This window comes from Centroberyx affinis, unplaced genomic scaffold (genome assembly GCF_046629955.1).
Source record: "Centroberyx affinis isolate AG114_WGS23_722 - 3 ecotype Tasmania unplaced genomic scaffold, CSIRO-AGI_Caff_v1 ptg005761l_1, whole genome shotgun sequence".
NCBI lineage: Eukaryota > Metazoa > Chordata > Actinopteri > Beryciformes > Berycidae > Centroberyx > Centroberyx affinis.
Genome location: NW_027282917.1, coordinates 47905 through 61332, shown reverse-complemented (window position 1 = coordinate 61332; position 13428 = coordinate 47905). Strand labels below are relative to the sequence as shown.

The following is a 13428-nucleotide window of genomic DNA, read 5'->3' as shown; positions in this document are numbered from 1 at the left end:
CGTACGTACGCCCACACACACGAACACGCGCACACACATACACACACGCACACACACAATAGAAAAGCACTTCAGTTAAACAATCCACCTCCAGTTAAACAATTTTTTACCCTCGCACACGCATGCACGCACATGAACACACACACACACACACACACACACACACACACACACACACACACACCAGCAACAGGGAGGGAGGGGTGGAGTTTCTAACTATCTACTTTCTGCACTATTTCCCCAAGACAGAATCACAGAATCTCGTGGCATAAATTATGTTTTAGATGGAAAAAAAATGTCGTGTTGGGTCTTGGGATGCTGGGTGAACGGGGGGGGGGGGGGGGGTCACCTACCTCACCATGCCTTTCAGTCACGCTTTGCTGGCGTAATCGGAAAATGTGTGCCATGTCATGGTGATGAATGACTGATAGTATATTGGCCTATGAGAGAGAGCAACGGGGAACTCAGAGAGTCGGGATGAGTGTAAATAAAAGGTTTCAAGAGAGGGATTTTACGCCACGCCATATAGCACCATTGTAGGCTATTGAGAGGGGGGCTGAAATCAACTGGTTAAATGAAATGAGCAGCCAAGAGCAGCGTCCTAGCTAAACACACATACGGGTATCTAGAAAGACTATAGAGGCAAGGATAATAGTCTTAAACCCTCAGGTTAAAGGCCCTTCAATCAGCCTTACTGGGTCTAAAAGCAAATCATGGACACGCACTGGCCCGATCAAATCATACCCGCCCGTTTTCATGTCAGGCAAGTTACCTATATCCTGATCCAGAGCGAATTATATCACCCATATAGGATCATCAAACTTTTCCTATGGGACAACGCCAGCTCTTACACACAAACTTGGGATGTGAGGTAACAACAAGACATTTGATCTATATGTTGATGTGTTGAAGAAAACAGCTTTGGTTTGGAAAAAAAAAGCCCTGAAAGTTGAGTTGACCATTAACGTGGAGTTCTGTGCTCTGAATGAACGCCTTGTTTTGGGAAAGCAGCCTACAAAACAGTCAGACGCCGCCGCCGCTGCAGCGTGCGTGCGGCGCGCGCGCCAAATAATGCGACGGAGCGGCTTCAATTAGAGTTGTTAATTAAGACCACCCTGCCCCCCCTGCCTCTCTTTCACGTCTACCCCGTACATGTGTGTGTGTGTGTGTGTGTGTGTGTGCTGAGATGCGGAGATAAGCTCATAATAACAGCATGCCAGCAAGTGTGAATTCCACCATTCCTCATTGGACACATCTCTCCGGATACACACAGTTCTGCATATTATTGTGACCTTATTGCACTTTATGGTAGTTTTGCCTCCCATGGTATCAATGCAGTAATGTTCCAATAGGAACGTATAGTCTTGCTGTAGTATCCTCCGAAAATGTATGATAGGATTACTGTAGTTATTTTTCGTAACGGTGAAGTGGCAACCGGCCACGCTCTCTCTCTCTCTCTCTCTCTGTCTCTCTCTCTCTCTCTCTGGTGTTGTATTATTGTGGGAGAGCAGGTGCTGCCGGCCCAATTACCATACAGCTGAAAGCACAAAGAAAAAAACTTTACTCCCTCGCTGCCTTCCCCCCTCCTCCTCCTCCTCCCTCCTCCTCCTCACAAAGTCCCTTAATGACAGCCACGCGAGTGACACACCACCAAGTCTTTTTTACTGCCTCAACCAAAGAGCATCCGCAAAGTAAGGGAAACAGGCATGTACCTAGTGGAAACGGTCTATAGTCAGTGTGGGTATTCAGGTGTATGGACATTTCGGTTAGATTTGCTTTGAAAAACGATTCCTAGGTCCAAGTTACCTGTCCAAGCCGAGAGAGACAGACAGACAGACAGACAGACAGAGAGAGAGAGACAGAGAGAGACAGAGAGAGAGAGAGAGACTACCAGTAAAACTACATCCACTTGTTGAAGTGTGGCTAAAAGAAGAAACAGCTTAATGGCGAAAAAATGTTTTTTCTTTGACAAGATGGCTCGTACTGAGGAATGTAGTGAAGGGTAAATCAATTCACCTAACCTAACTTTACCAGCCGTTTTACTTATGCAGATTAGAGTTTACCCACGTTTCTAGGCTGACATCAATATTTCTGACACTCAGAAATATCAGAATACTCAGAATATCATAGTAAATAACATCAAACTCATGTTAACTAAGCTATATGAGAAAAAGGCACAAATTGATGCTTTTCAAATGAGAGGTCATGGTTTCCCCCTTTTTTATTATAGACCTACATCACTGTTTGTAAGTACCAACATTTGTAGCAATCAGACATTATGCTCAAAACTAGGCTATGTGGACATAAGCCACTCATAAAGGCTACTGGCGAACTAACATCCCAATATAAGAAGACATGAAAATGCAGGGAATAAATCTGACTCGGATAACCATGGTAGGACCCGTAGCCTAGAAATAAAGAAAGGTGAACAGACCGAGTTGTTTTGGGGTTGGGGGGTGTGATCATGTGAAAACCACGGCAGGGGTAACACCATAGGAATGTTGCGGAGCAGATGGTCGCTATATCGCGGTTGGAGCGGCTGGCTGGCTGGCTGGCCCGGGCAGTCCAACTATACCCCTAACCCCATAACATGAGACTCGCCATTGGACTGGCTGGCTGCTGCGTAAATCTCCAGCTCTGATGTCACTTGATGCCGGGGATGTGAAGGATTTTGTGCAAGAGGTTAAAGAATTTGTCGGAATGTAAATGGTCCCTGTGTGTTTTGTTGTGGAGGAGGCATCAGGGGAAGAAGGGGTTGTTGCACATTTAACAGCTCACTGGCCATTTGGTCTGTCCCTTTGAGAGAAAGAGAGGAGGGGGGGGGCGGGTTTAGAAAAGTAGTGTGCCCCCCCCCCCCTCCTCTCTCTCTCTCTCTCTCTCTCTCTCTCTCTCTCTCTCTCTTTCTTTGTGATGGCCCCGGGGCGGACTTGTGGTGGTGGTGGTGGTGGTGGAGGGAGGGAGAGAGGAGGAGGGGGGCTCATTTGCATCTTATTACCCCTCGCCTGTTGGCCCAGTATAAAACCCTGTGCAGGGCAGGAGACCCGTCAGACACGCGCACTGTTACCGAGAGAGGCAGACGAGAGCAACGGAGACTTGTTTTGTGTTTAGGATCAGTATACCATTATCAATCAAGTGGAAAAATAAACAAGGCTGTCGAGAGCTGTCTCGTTCTTTCCTAGCGCTCCGATACTGTTTGGAATTATCTCTTCATTATTTTCCACGGGGAATTTCATTCACTCTTCTCCAAGAGGATCCGGCTCCTGTTGAGGATTACTTTACACTGAAAAACTTTTTTTCTGTCAAGAACTCGTGTCTCGTATGGGAAATAGAGGGGCAGAAGACGCACCTGAGGAGCAGTTCAGTATTTTCCATTGAATCCATCTTTCCTCCTCCGCGTCAACAGAGTCCCGTTCACCTTGACTTTGATATAAGGGAAAGCTTGTACACTTTCTCCATGATTGTTTGAGCTGGGGCCACAGACCTGTGGAGCTTTCACTGCTTGTTGAAGGGCTGTCAACACAATGGGACGCCTGTGTCTGTTCCTGGTTGTCACTCTCTCTCTACTCATCTGCCAGGTAGGCCTAATCATACCATAGTAATAATGATAACATAATCATAATAATAATGATAAAAACACAATGAGACACGTTTTGTTCAAATGACTGAACTGACCTTATTTACAAGAGTTTTTCCACATATTAAACCTACAATGGTTGTTAGATTATGTGCCCATACTGTAAAAAACATAGATATGTTTCAATAAAACTTTCGAATGAATGTACATATTATTTTGTTTTGAAACATCTCTAAACACATTTTGAAGTGGCTCAAACACCAATAGGGCTCAGTATATCTCGTGTGTTGCCTCCACAGGTTTTGTGCTCCGGAGTGTTTGAGCTGAAGCTGCAGGAGTTTCTCAATAAGAAAGGAGTGTCGGGGAACGCCAACTGCTGCCTCGGAGGCTCCGCACCTCCGCAGGGCTTCCAGCAGTGCGAGTGCAAGACTTTCTTCCGAGTCTGCCTGAAGCACTATCAGGCCAACGTCTCCCCCGAGCCTCCCTGCACCTACGGCGGGGCTGTGACTCCCGTGCTCGGCTCCAACTCCTTCCAGGTGCCGGAGACCAACGCGGACAGCTTCACCAACCCCATCCGCTTCCCCTTCGGCTTCACTTGGCCTGTGAGTCTTTTTTTTATGACTGAGATATGATCATTTATTATATCAGTGGCATTATTATTAGCCCCTCTCCCTAGCGAAAAGTCATTATATGTGCCTGCTCAAAGGTGACTTTATAGTAGGCTAGGCTATAAAGTCCATACTTGTGTCCCACTTGTGTCCATATTGTGGTGCATGGTGTTTTATCCTTTATGGCATCACTGTAAGATTCCCGTAGGATATTATATAACCCAGTTAATAGTTTGGGAGTGATATATAACATGTGATTAATGTCACCTTTTTCAACGGACAGCGCAAGGAAACAGCATCGGAATGCCTGGGCGGATAGTGAAAATATCACAGTCTTATTCCAGTTAGGCTGTATTAGCTTTGAAGAATGCATAACGCAACAGATGCTCCCAAACTCAACACTTGTGAGGGTCTTTGTCAGCAGTGTGTGAGAGGGGCTATTGTAGTGTTTCTGTGCTGTTGGATGGGATAAAATGGGGAGGGGTGTGTGTGTGTGTGTGTGTGTGTGTGTGTGTGTATGGCGGGGGGGGGGGGGGGGGTAATGTTTTCACCAAACGCTGCTCTACTCCTACCAGGGGTGGTGGGAAATTTAACATCCTCTGAGTTGGCACATCATTGGCAGCGCAGCGTGAAATTCCGCCTCGTTTGGTTTTACGGCGGTGTCAGAGTGTGATAGTGGCGGGGGTGTGAAAGGGGAGCAGGTAGCAGCCCTTATTAGGCCCCTAATCAACACGGGGAATTAGGCTGTGAAGTTTATTGGGAGGCCTCCTAATAGCCCTCTGCTACTCCGAGGCGGCCTCCAGGCTGAGCAGCTGTTGACTGACTCCCTCTCTCTCTCTCTCTCTCTCTCTCTCCCTCCTCAGGGGACGTTTTCACTGATCATTGAAGCTCTGCACACTGACTCCCTGGACGACCTGACAACAGGTGGGTGGCAGGCACACAGCCAGAAAGGCAGAGAGGAGAGGCAGCCGGACACCAAGACAGGCCAGAAGGCTGATAGTGGCCTTGTTTTCACCCAGTAGCATGTTTTCCACTGCAGGGCCAAACCGGGCTAACCGGGGCTTACTCATTACCCTGGTTTCTTACAGCAGGGCCAAACTGGGCTACACAGAGCTTACAGAGTGTTTATTGTTAGGCTACATTTTTACATTTTGGGGCATTTAGCTGGCAGTCTTATCCAGAGCAACCTACAATCACTTACCATGCTTATTTTCCCATATAATGTCTGTGATTGTGTTTTCATCTTCTTCTCTACAGAGATGATTTGTTAGCTGGTCTATAGTTTCAACTAAAGAGATAGTACATCCAATTTGTGGTCTTCTAAATATGTTGATTTAGGCCTGTCCCTGGCAAGCCCCACTTGGCTTTGCTGTGGAAGAGTGGCTAATAGTTCAGCATATAAAACTGAATCTACATGTTCCAAGGCATTTTTTGCTGAGAATCCATGGAAAATCTTAAATGTTGAGATGTTGAGAAAAATTAAAATGGACAGACAATTTATTAACATAAAAACCTGGTTTCAGGTTTTCAGCTTCTTTAGACTTCGCCCAGGCCTGATGATGAGTGAGAGACACACTCTATATGTTTTACACATCAAAAGAAACTTCTCTTCAGCTGGAGGTTTCGTCAAAGCCACACAAGGAAAAGGCCATCCAGAATTTTTGCAAGTGCGAACAGGGATTTGAAGCTGGTTTTAGATTTGGCCCGAGTAAGCCCCACTTGGCCCTGTCCTGTGAAAGTGGCTACTGTTATGCTTATCTCCCAGTCTTATCACAGCACTAATGATGAGTAACGGACTGTAGCAAAGCAGTATGTGTGTCAGTAGTGAGGGTAAGGGAATAGTGGTCACCTAGGTTAGATTTCTGCTGAAAATTTTCACTTTCTTTCTAAAAGCAGTTTCTAAGAGTAGGCAGTCCAGTCACCTTAAGCATTTACATTTTTACATTTATCCAGACACTATAAAGAGACAAAATAGGAAACACAGGACAGAAAGTGCTCACATGATTCAATCCCAGACCAGTAGTTTCATGCATGCGGCTCCAGATGCAGCAGCCTCCACCACTTTACTATCTGGGCACAAAATCTTTCACTATTTAAAAGTCTTTTATTTTTGGTAGTCGAGTGGCACCCCATAACAAAACTTTCTGATGTGGCCTTTGTCTTTACACAGCAACATCGGCTTCAAAAGTACTAACACATGTGGGCGTTTTCTCATAAAAGGCCAAGCAAAGAAATCTGTATTAGAAAAGAATGGAAGATCTGAAATCCATAGTAAACAAAGGGGATGTAACTGATCATTTTTGCCAACACGGGGATGTCATACCTCTTCATCTCCTCTCATGGCACCCCTGTAAATAAATAAATGTAATAAATAAATTTATTAGCATTAAATCACCACTCTAATAATAATATCATACAGCAAATAATAAACAGCTGTGTTGTTGATTCCTCCAGAGAACCCGGAGCGTCTGATCAGCAGGATCACCACTCAGCGCCACCTGACCGTGGGAGAGGAGTGGTCCAATGACCTGCAGACAGGCGGCAGGACCGAGCTGCGCTACGCCTACCGCTTCCTGTGTGACGAGCACTACTACGGCGAGGGCTGCTCCGTCTTCTGCCGGCCCCGAGACGACGCCTTCGGACACTTCACCTGCGGAGAGCGGGGAGAGATCATATGCAACTCTGGCTGGAAGGGACAGTACTGCACTGAACGTAAGTGGGAGTGGGTTCACTGTGTACAGAGTCTGAGGGACGCCAATTATGACCTACTTTATTGTAGAAAAACACTGAGAAAAGAGCGCTTCACCTCACTACTATCCCACTTATTAAATTTTAATTCACTGACTGCTGTGTGTGGTATAGAAGTTGAAGGGGCAGCACATGAACATGAGTAGTAAGCCTCCCAATGTTTACATATCTGACCCATAATAGGGCCTTAATGTGCATACTTAAGCATAATAAGGCCTGTTTTACATTGGTTTTGGCAATAAAGTAATTTAGCTGATGTAATTGGAATAGTCACTGTATTAGGTTTTTGAAAAGTTTAGACGCTTTTTTAGAGGCCTTAAAAAAGTCAAAATTTGGTCATAATCCGAATAGCCACTGTGATTTTCACTATTTTTAAGACAGAAATTTTTGAGCCTCAATAAAGTTTATAAAAACTACTTTTTTTATAGTGACTTGCCTTTCTGTAATAGTTGAGAGCCTTTTTCCACCGCCCAACGCGGGGCCCGTGTGCAACAGGCGTCAGTTAGTTAGCCCACAGCACCGGAGGCCTCCATTCTAATGAGCCGCAGTGGCTCCTCAGTAATTCACACGCCGCGTGCCTTCCATTAGACCACTGGGGCCTCTTCGCCCCAACCCTCCTCCCCGATTGGCCGAGTGGGGGTCCTGTATTGTTGCGAGCGGGGCCGGTGATTGGCTGAACGGGGTTGTGTATTGTTGTGGAGGGGGCAGCTGCTCGGTGAGAGGAGACAATGGAGCAGCTGTCTGGTGGTTAGCTCCACACAGACCAGCTGGCCCTGGGGGGAGGAGGAGGGGAGTGAGGAGAGACAGGAGGAGAGGAGGAGGGGAGAGGGAGGAAAGGAAAGGAGAACGTCAAGAGGAGAGGAGAGGAAGAGAGGAGAGGAGGAGCAGAAAGAGGAAAGGAGGATGGGAGAGGAAGGGAGGAGAAGAGAGTAGGATCAGAAAGAGGAGGGGAGTGGAGGAGAGGGGCCAAGGGTGAGAAAAGGGACTTCTGACCCACAGTCAAGGGGAGAAAGGAGGCTTTGTGTGGGACCCTTTTGTGTTGGAGAGCAACCATGTTAAAGGAGAGGGCTGGTTGGCTGGTTACCCCCTCGCTGACCGAGGCTGCAGCAGCTCCCTGTGGGCAGCTAAGTCTAGGCCAGAGTTTCTTAAACCACGGGTTGGGACTCAAAATGGGCCACAGCCGTGTTTCTGGTGGATCCCAAGTGTGCTAGTTTGTTTTATTAGCCCTGTGTCACACGGTGAGACAAAATTTATTGAGGTTGATAGTTTAAAAACTATCTAAAGTGGACAGGCACACTAATGAACACGATTGTAGACAGAAAGGTAGGCGGGTAACAAAATAGACAGACAGACAGACACCCAGACAGTCTGAAAGACAGACAGACAGATAAGCAGTGAGCCAGCCAGACAGGCAGGCAAGCAGACAGCAGTATGAAAAGGCCCTCTGTGAATGGGAGACTGTTGGAGGACAAACACATGTTGCCATCACTACGTTTCCCATGATTCACCTCTCAGTATCTTCTTCTTTCTCTCTGCAGCAATCTGTCTGCCCGGCTGTGATGAAGAGCATGGCTTCTGTGACAAGCCTGGAGAGTGCAAGTAAGTCCCCAAACCCTGGAAATTCATTTATAACTATGCAACACACACTTGAGTTTGAGAAAGATGCTTTTTCAATGGAACTTTTGTTGGCAATATTAAGGAAGATGAAGGGAGCTGGGCCTCCTAGTTTGCACAAATTATTCAATGCGTTCCCCTTGTTTATGGTCATAGAGGGAAAATGACAATTTATCTTTACTGTGTTAAATTTGAACAAAAGTGTTTCTGATAATTGTCGTTATTGTTGATTTTGTTGTTAACTGTTAATGTTGTTGTGTTCCTAGGTGTCGCGTGGGCTTCAGTGGGCGTTACTGTGACGACTGTATCCGTTATCCTGGCTGTCTCCACGGCACCTGCCAACAACCCTGGCAATGCAACTGCCAGGAGGGATGGGGTGGGCTCTTCTGCAACCAGGGTGAGTGTAGTTTTTTTTCAAAACACAAGTGGGCATTTACTTTGCTGGAGCTAATTCAGGCCTCCTCAGTTCATACTGTCAGGTTTGCATACAGACTTTCTGTAACATTGTTTATAAATGTTGTTTCTTCTTCTTGTTTCCAGATCTGAACTACTGCACGCACCATAAACCCTGTCTTAATGGAGCCACCTGTACCAACACTGGCCAGGGCAGCTACACCTGCTCCTGTCCACCTGGATATGCAGGTGCCAGCTGTGAGATCCAGGTCAACGAATGTTCTGGAAACCCCTGTCGCAACGGAGGCAGCTGCACTGTGAGTACTGAGAGAGAGAGAGAGAGAGAGAGAGTGAGAGAAAGAGAAGTGGCATGTAAATAACAACAAGTACCGATAGCAACAAACCTGTGAGTAATACTGTCTGTCTTGTTTCCCTCCATAGGACAACGACAACACCTATAAGTGCACCTGCCCACCTGGTTTCTATGGCAACAACTGTGAGCTGAGCGCCAATACTTGTGCAGATGGGCCTTGCTTCAATGGTGGGCGTTGTGCCGACAACCCTGACGGTGGCTACTTCTGCCAGTGTCCAATGGGATACGCCGGCTTCAACTGCGAGAAGAAAATTGACCACTGCTCCTCCAACCCCTGTGCAAATGGTATGCTGTCTTCTCTCTGGATGTGTGTGTGTGTGTGTGTGTGTGTGTAAGTCTATACCCATGACTTCCCAAAAATAGGATACAAAGAGAACATTTAAAATTTGTGTTTATGTTTGTGTGCAATGCTTGTATGTGCTATCAGTGATTATCTGAGGCCTAACCCCCTCTCTCTCTCTCTCTCTCTCTCTCTCCCGCTCTCCCCTCCACAGGTGCAGAGTGTGTGGACCTGGTTAACTCCTACCTCTGTCAGTGTCTGGAGGGATTCTCGGGTCCTAACTGCGAGGACAGCAGCAGTGTCTCTGGATTCTGTCTGTCCTTCCCCTGTCAGAACGGTGGGACCTGCCAGGAGGGAGTGAACGGCTACACCTGCACCTGCCCCCCAGGTATGATGACAGCCATAATAAAGGACTTGATGTGACTTAAAATCCAGGATACTGTATAAATATGGGTATAATCATGATTTAGAGTGTTACATCCCAAAGGAAATGCCTCAAAGCAGACTCTCTAAACTCTGCTCCCTCCACAGGCTATACCGGCAAAAACTGCAGCTCCCCGATCTCCCGCTGCTATCACAACCCCTGCCACAATGGAGCCACCTGCCATGAGCGCGGAGGTCGCTATGTGTGTGCCTGTGTGCCTGGCTACGGTGGTCACAACTGCCAGTTCCTCTTACCAGAGGCTCCCAAGGGTCAGCCGGTGGTGGAGGGACCGGACCGGCGATATTCTACAGAAAACGTCAACAAAGAGGATGAGGAGGTTGATGACGATGCCGGATTCCCCTGGACGGCCGTGTGCGCCGGCATCTTCCTTGTTCTCATGATCCTGATTGGCTGCTCAGTGCTGGTGGTCTACATTCGGGTCAAGCTGCAGGAGCGGCACGGTCACCACGGTGACAGTGTCCACAGTGACAGCCACGAGACCATGAACAACCTGACGACGACCAACAACTGCCTCCGCAGCGACAAGGAACTGGGCCCCCTGATGACGGCATCCATTAAAAACACCAATAAGAAGGTGGATTATCATTTAGAGCTGGCTGGGTCGCTGAGCGGTCTGAGCGGGCTCAGCGGACTCAGCGGCTCCGAGAAGAACGGCTTTAAGACTCGCTACCCCAGTCTGGAGTACAACCTGGTCCACGAGCTCAGGCCCGAGGAGCTGACTCTGTGTAAAGAAGAGGAGCAGGATGACTCCGAGGCCAAGTGTGAAATACTGGACGAGTCCGACACAGAGGAAAGACACAGGAAGAGACTAAACAGGTACATAGCTATCAAAAATATAAACTTAAACATGTACACAGCTTTTGGAAATAGATTTTGTGTCATATACGCTTTTGTGTAAAGTTGAAAAATGTAGGACGAGATTAAGTATGCACAATCTATTTTACAATATTAAGGTAAACAGAAAGAAATGAAACGGGTGCAAGGCCATATAATGATATATTTTTCTATTGTATGCTTATACTTCTGTACCTTTTAGTAATGGTATTAGCGTAGGAAAAAAAGGAAAGCTGGAAAGAAATAAAAATGTAAAAATGCCTAAATACATTATAAGCATTTATTAAAAATCACTGGTGATACTCCAGTTGTAGCCTGTGTTGTCTGAAGGATAGCAATATTAACCTGTTTTTGTTTTCTTTTTTTTTGACCCGCAGTGACGCATCAGAAAAGAAACAAGCAGAAGAGTCGCCGTGCTGCAGCGAAGCAAAATATCAGTCGTCTGACGATTTGAATTATCAGCCAGCCGGTGATGCTAAATACCAGTCAACCAGTGATGTTAAATATCACTGTTCCGCCGACACCAAATACCAGTCAGTCTACGTCATGTCTGACCAGAAGGACGAGTGCATCATCGCTACAGAGGTGAGTCGGAGTAAAAAACACACAAAAATAGAATTACCTGCCTGGAAAACACACAGAATAATTGTAATTTACCATATATTTACCTATTTACCAATTACACACAATAGGAATAATCTGCCTAGCAACTACAAGGCATGGCAACCACCTACTTGTAGCTTTGGATAGAAGTTGTTTGCTGCTTAAATCAAAGTTCATTTAAAGTGAAATTCATTATGCTCCATGAATACAGAGTGTATATAGACTGATATAGACTGACCTGTTTTTTTGTGTTCCAGGTATGATACCAGTCCAGACCAGACCAGATCAGACCAGTTTTGTCTGGTTGATGCCGGTCCAGGCCCTGAGCAGTAGAGCTCACCTTGTCTCCGGGAGGTTTTACTCCTGCTGTTTGCTGCTGTTTCCCTGGGATTTACGGGAGGACTTTGTGCCTATGTGGTACTGAGCTAGCACTGAGTCAGTGCTGACTCAGCATGGACTTCGTACTACAGTAGTACTATGGATGCGTACTGGACGTTTTTGACCTTCGATGGATGTGGGTCTAGTGCAGACCTAGTGCTATGGATGGAGTACTAGAAGACTTAGTACTAGTGCTCACGCTAGTGCAAACTTTGTACAGAATTAGTGCTGAACTAGTACTCAACCAGTATAACTGATGAATGCTGGAGAACTGATGAAGAACAATTTTGATCTCTGATGGATGGAGTACTGGAAGATTTACTGCTTGTACCAGTGGTGACATAGTACCGGTCTCATTCTGATGCAGTCTGGACTCAGTACTATGCATGAACTCAAACCCTTTGAACTCTTTCCTTCCGATAAACCATGGAATATTGACTTGGATGTTGACAAGTGTCATTGTAGTACTTTGGAGTACTGATTGAATGAACGGTGTAGTACCTTTGGAGTACTGAGAACTTTTGAAGTACTGTTGTAGTACTGTTATGTGCTGTGGTTTTACAGTGCAGTGTAAATGCTGTCGTGGATATTGGACAGGTGACTGTCTAGTGTTTTGTGTAGTGCTGCAGAGTAGAGGCTAGAGTGGTAGCAATGGTAGAAGTCCCCCCATACTGCATTAGTACTACAGTGGTAGCCTTGGTAGAAGTCCCTCATTCTGCATCGATCCTTTATTAGTATTGCAGCAGCCACTGTAGTCTATTCTTGCTTGAAAAATAATTTGCAAACTCATGTGTCTCATTGAACTGGACACACAGACCTTTCCAAAACAAAAACAACATTTGAAAAAAGTGGGACTTCTACAGCAGCTACATCTGTAGCTCTGTGGCGCTGCAGAGACAGTGTTGGCTGAGCTGGTTCTCAGCAGAAAATAGAAGAGAATTGAAGACTCCAGTAGTGACTGCAGATCGATCCAACATGGATCCTGTTGGGCCATACTGGCCCCTGACCCTTGAAGGTTGCGATACACAGGGCAATGTTTTGGGCAGCGCAACTTGGGCAACATTCCTAGCATTAGAGAACAAAGCGAGACACAGTGAAACAAATCAAAATTTCAGGGAAATGTATTTTTAGATACACAATTCCCCTACCTGTAGTTTCTGCTTTTTTGTGTACATCCTGATCACATTAATGATTTTTTCCTGGATTCTTTTTTATGAAATCAGTGTAACACAGTGTTGTGGCAACTCCATTGGTCAACGTTGCATGCTAAAATTGCCTAAAAAGTTGGCCTAGTGCAAAATCGCCCTGACCTCTGATGCTGTAGTGTTTCCAAGAAAGCCGTGCTGTAATGGACTAGTCTTAACTGCCAAGACCTCATTGCACTATGGAGGTGTGTGTATGTGTGTGTGTGCGTGTGTGTGTGTGTGTGTGTGTACAGACGAGGCGATGCCTGTGTGTGGTGTCAATGTATGCACTGCCCACTCCCGCCCCCCTTCACTGCCAGTCGATGGAAGGACAACACCGCCTTCCCATTGGTTATGATATACTGTCCATCATTTGTTTCTTGTTTTTATTTTA

General features: G+C 46.3%; 1 protein-coding gene across 1 annotated transcript; it reads left to right on the top strand.

Moving 5' to 3' along the window:
• Window positions 1-3521: 3521 nt before the first annotated feature.
• Window positions 3522-11821, top strand: LOC139667784 (delta-like protein D). Its single transcript, XM_071547274.1, has 12 exons — window positions 3522-3575; window positions 3874-4176; window positions 5046-5106; window positions 6637-6894; window positions 8469-8529; window positions 8811-8941; window positions 9085-9254; window positions 9379-9595; window positions 9805-9978; window positions 10122-10851; window positions 11247-11454; window positions 11730-11821. The coding sequence occupies exons 1-12, from the start codon at window positions 3522-3524 to the stop codon at window positions 11733-11735; spliced, it is 2373 nt and encodes a 790-aa protein (XP_071403375.1). The 3' UTR covers window positions 11736-11821.
• The last annotated feature ends 1607 nt before the right edge of the window (window positions 11822-13428 follow it).

Bases quoted from the DNA above. Each gene is read 5' to 3' on its own strand.
- LOC139667784 (XM_071547274.1), top strand. From the start codon at position 3,522: ATGGGACGCCTGTGTCTGTTCCTGGTTGTCACTCTCTCTCTACTCATC. The intron at 9,255-9,378 runs GTGAGTACTGAG...TTCCCTCCATAG, and splicing joins GCAACGGAGGCAGCTGCACT to GACAACGACAACACCTATAA. The intron at 10,852-11,246 runs GTACATAGCTAT...TTTGACCCGCAG, and splicing joins CACAGGAAGAGACTAAACAG to TGACGCATCAGAAAAGAAAC.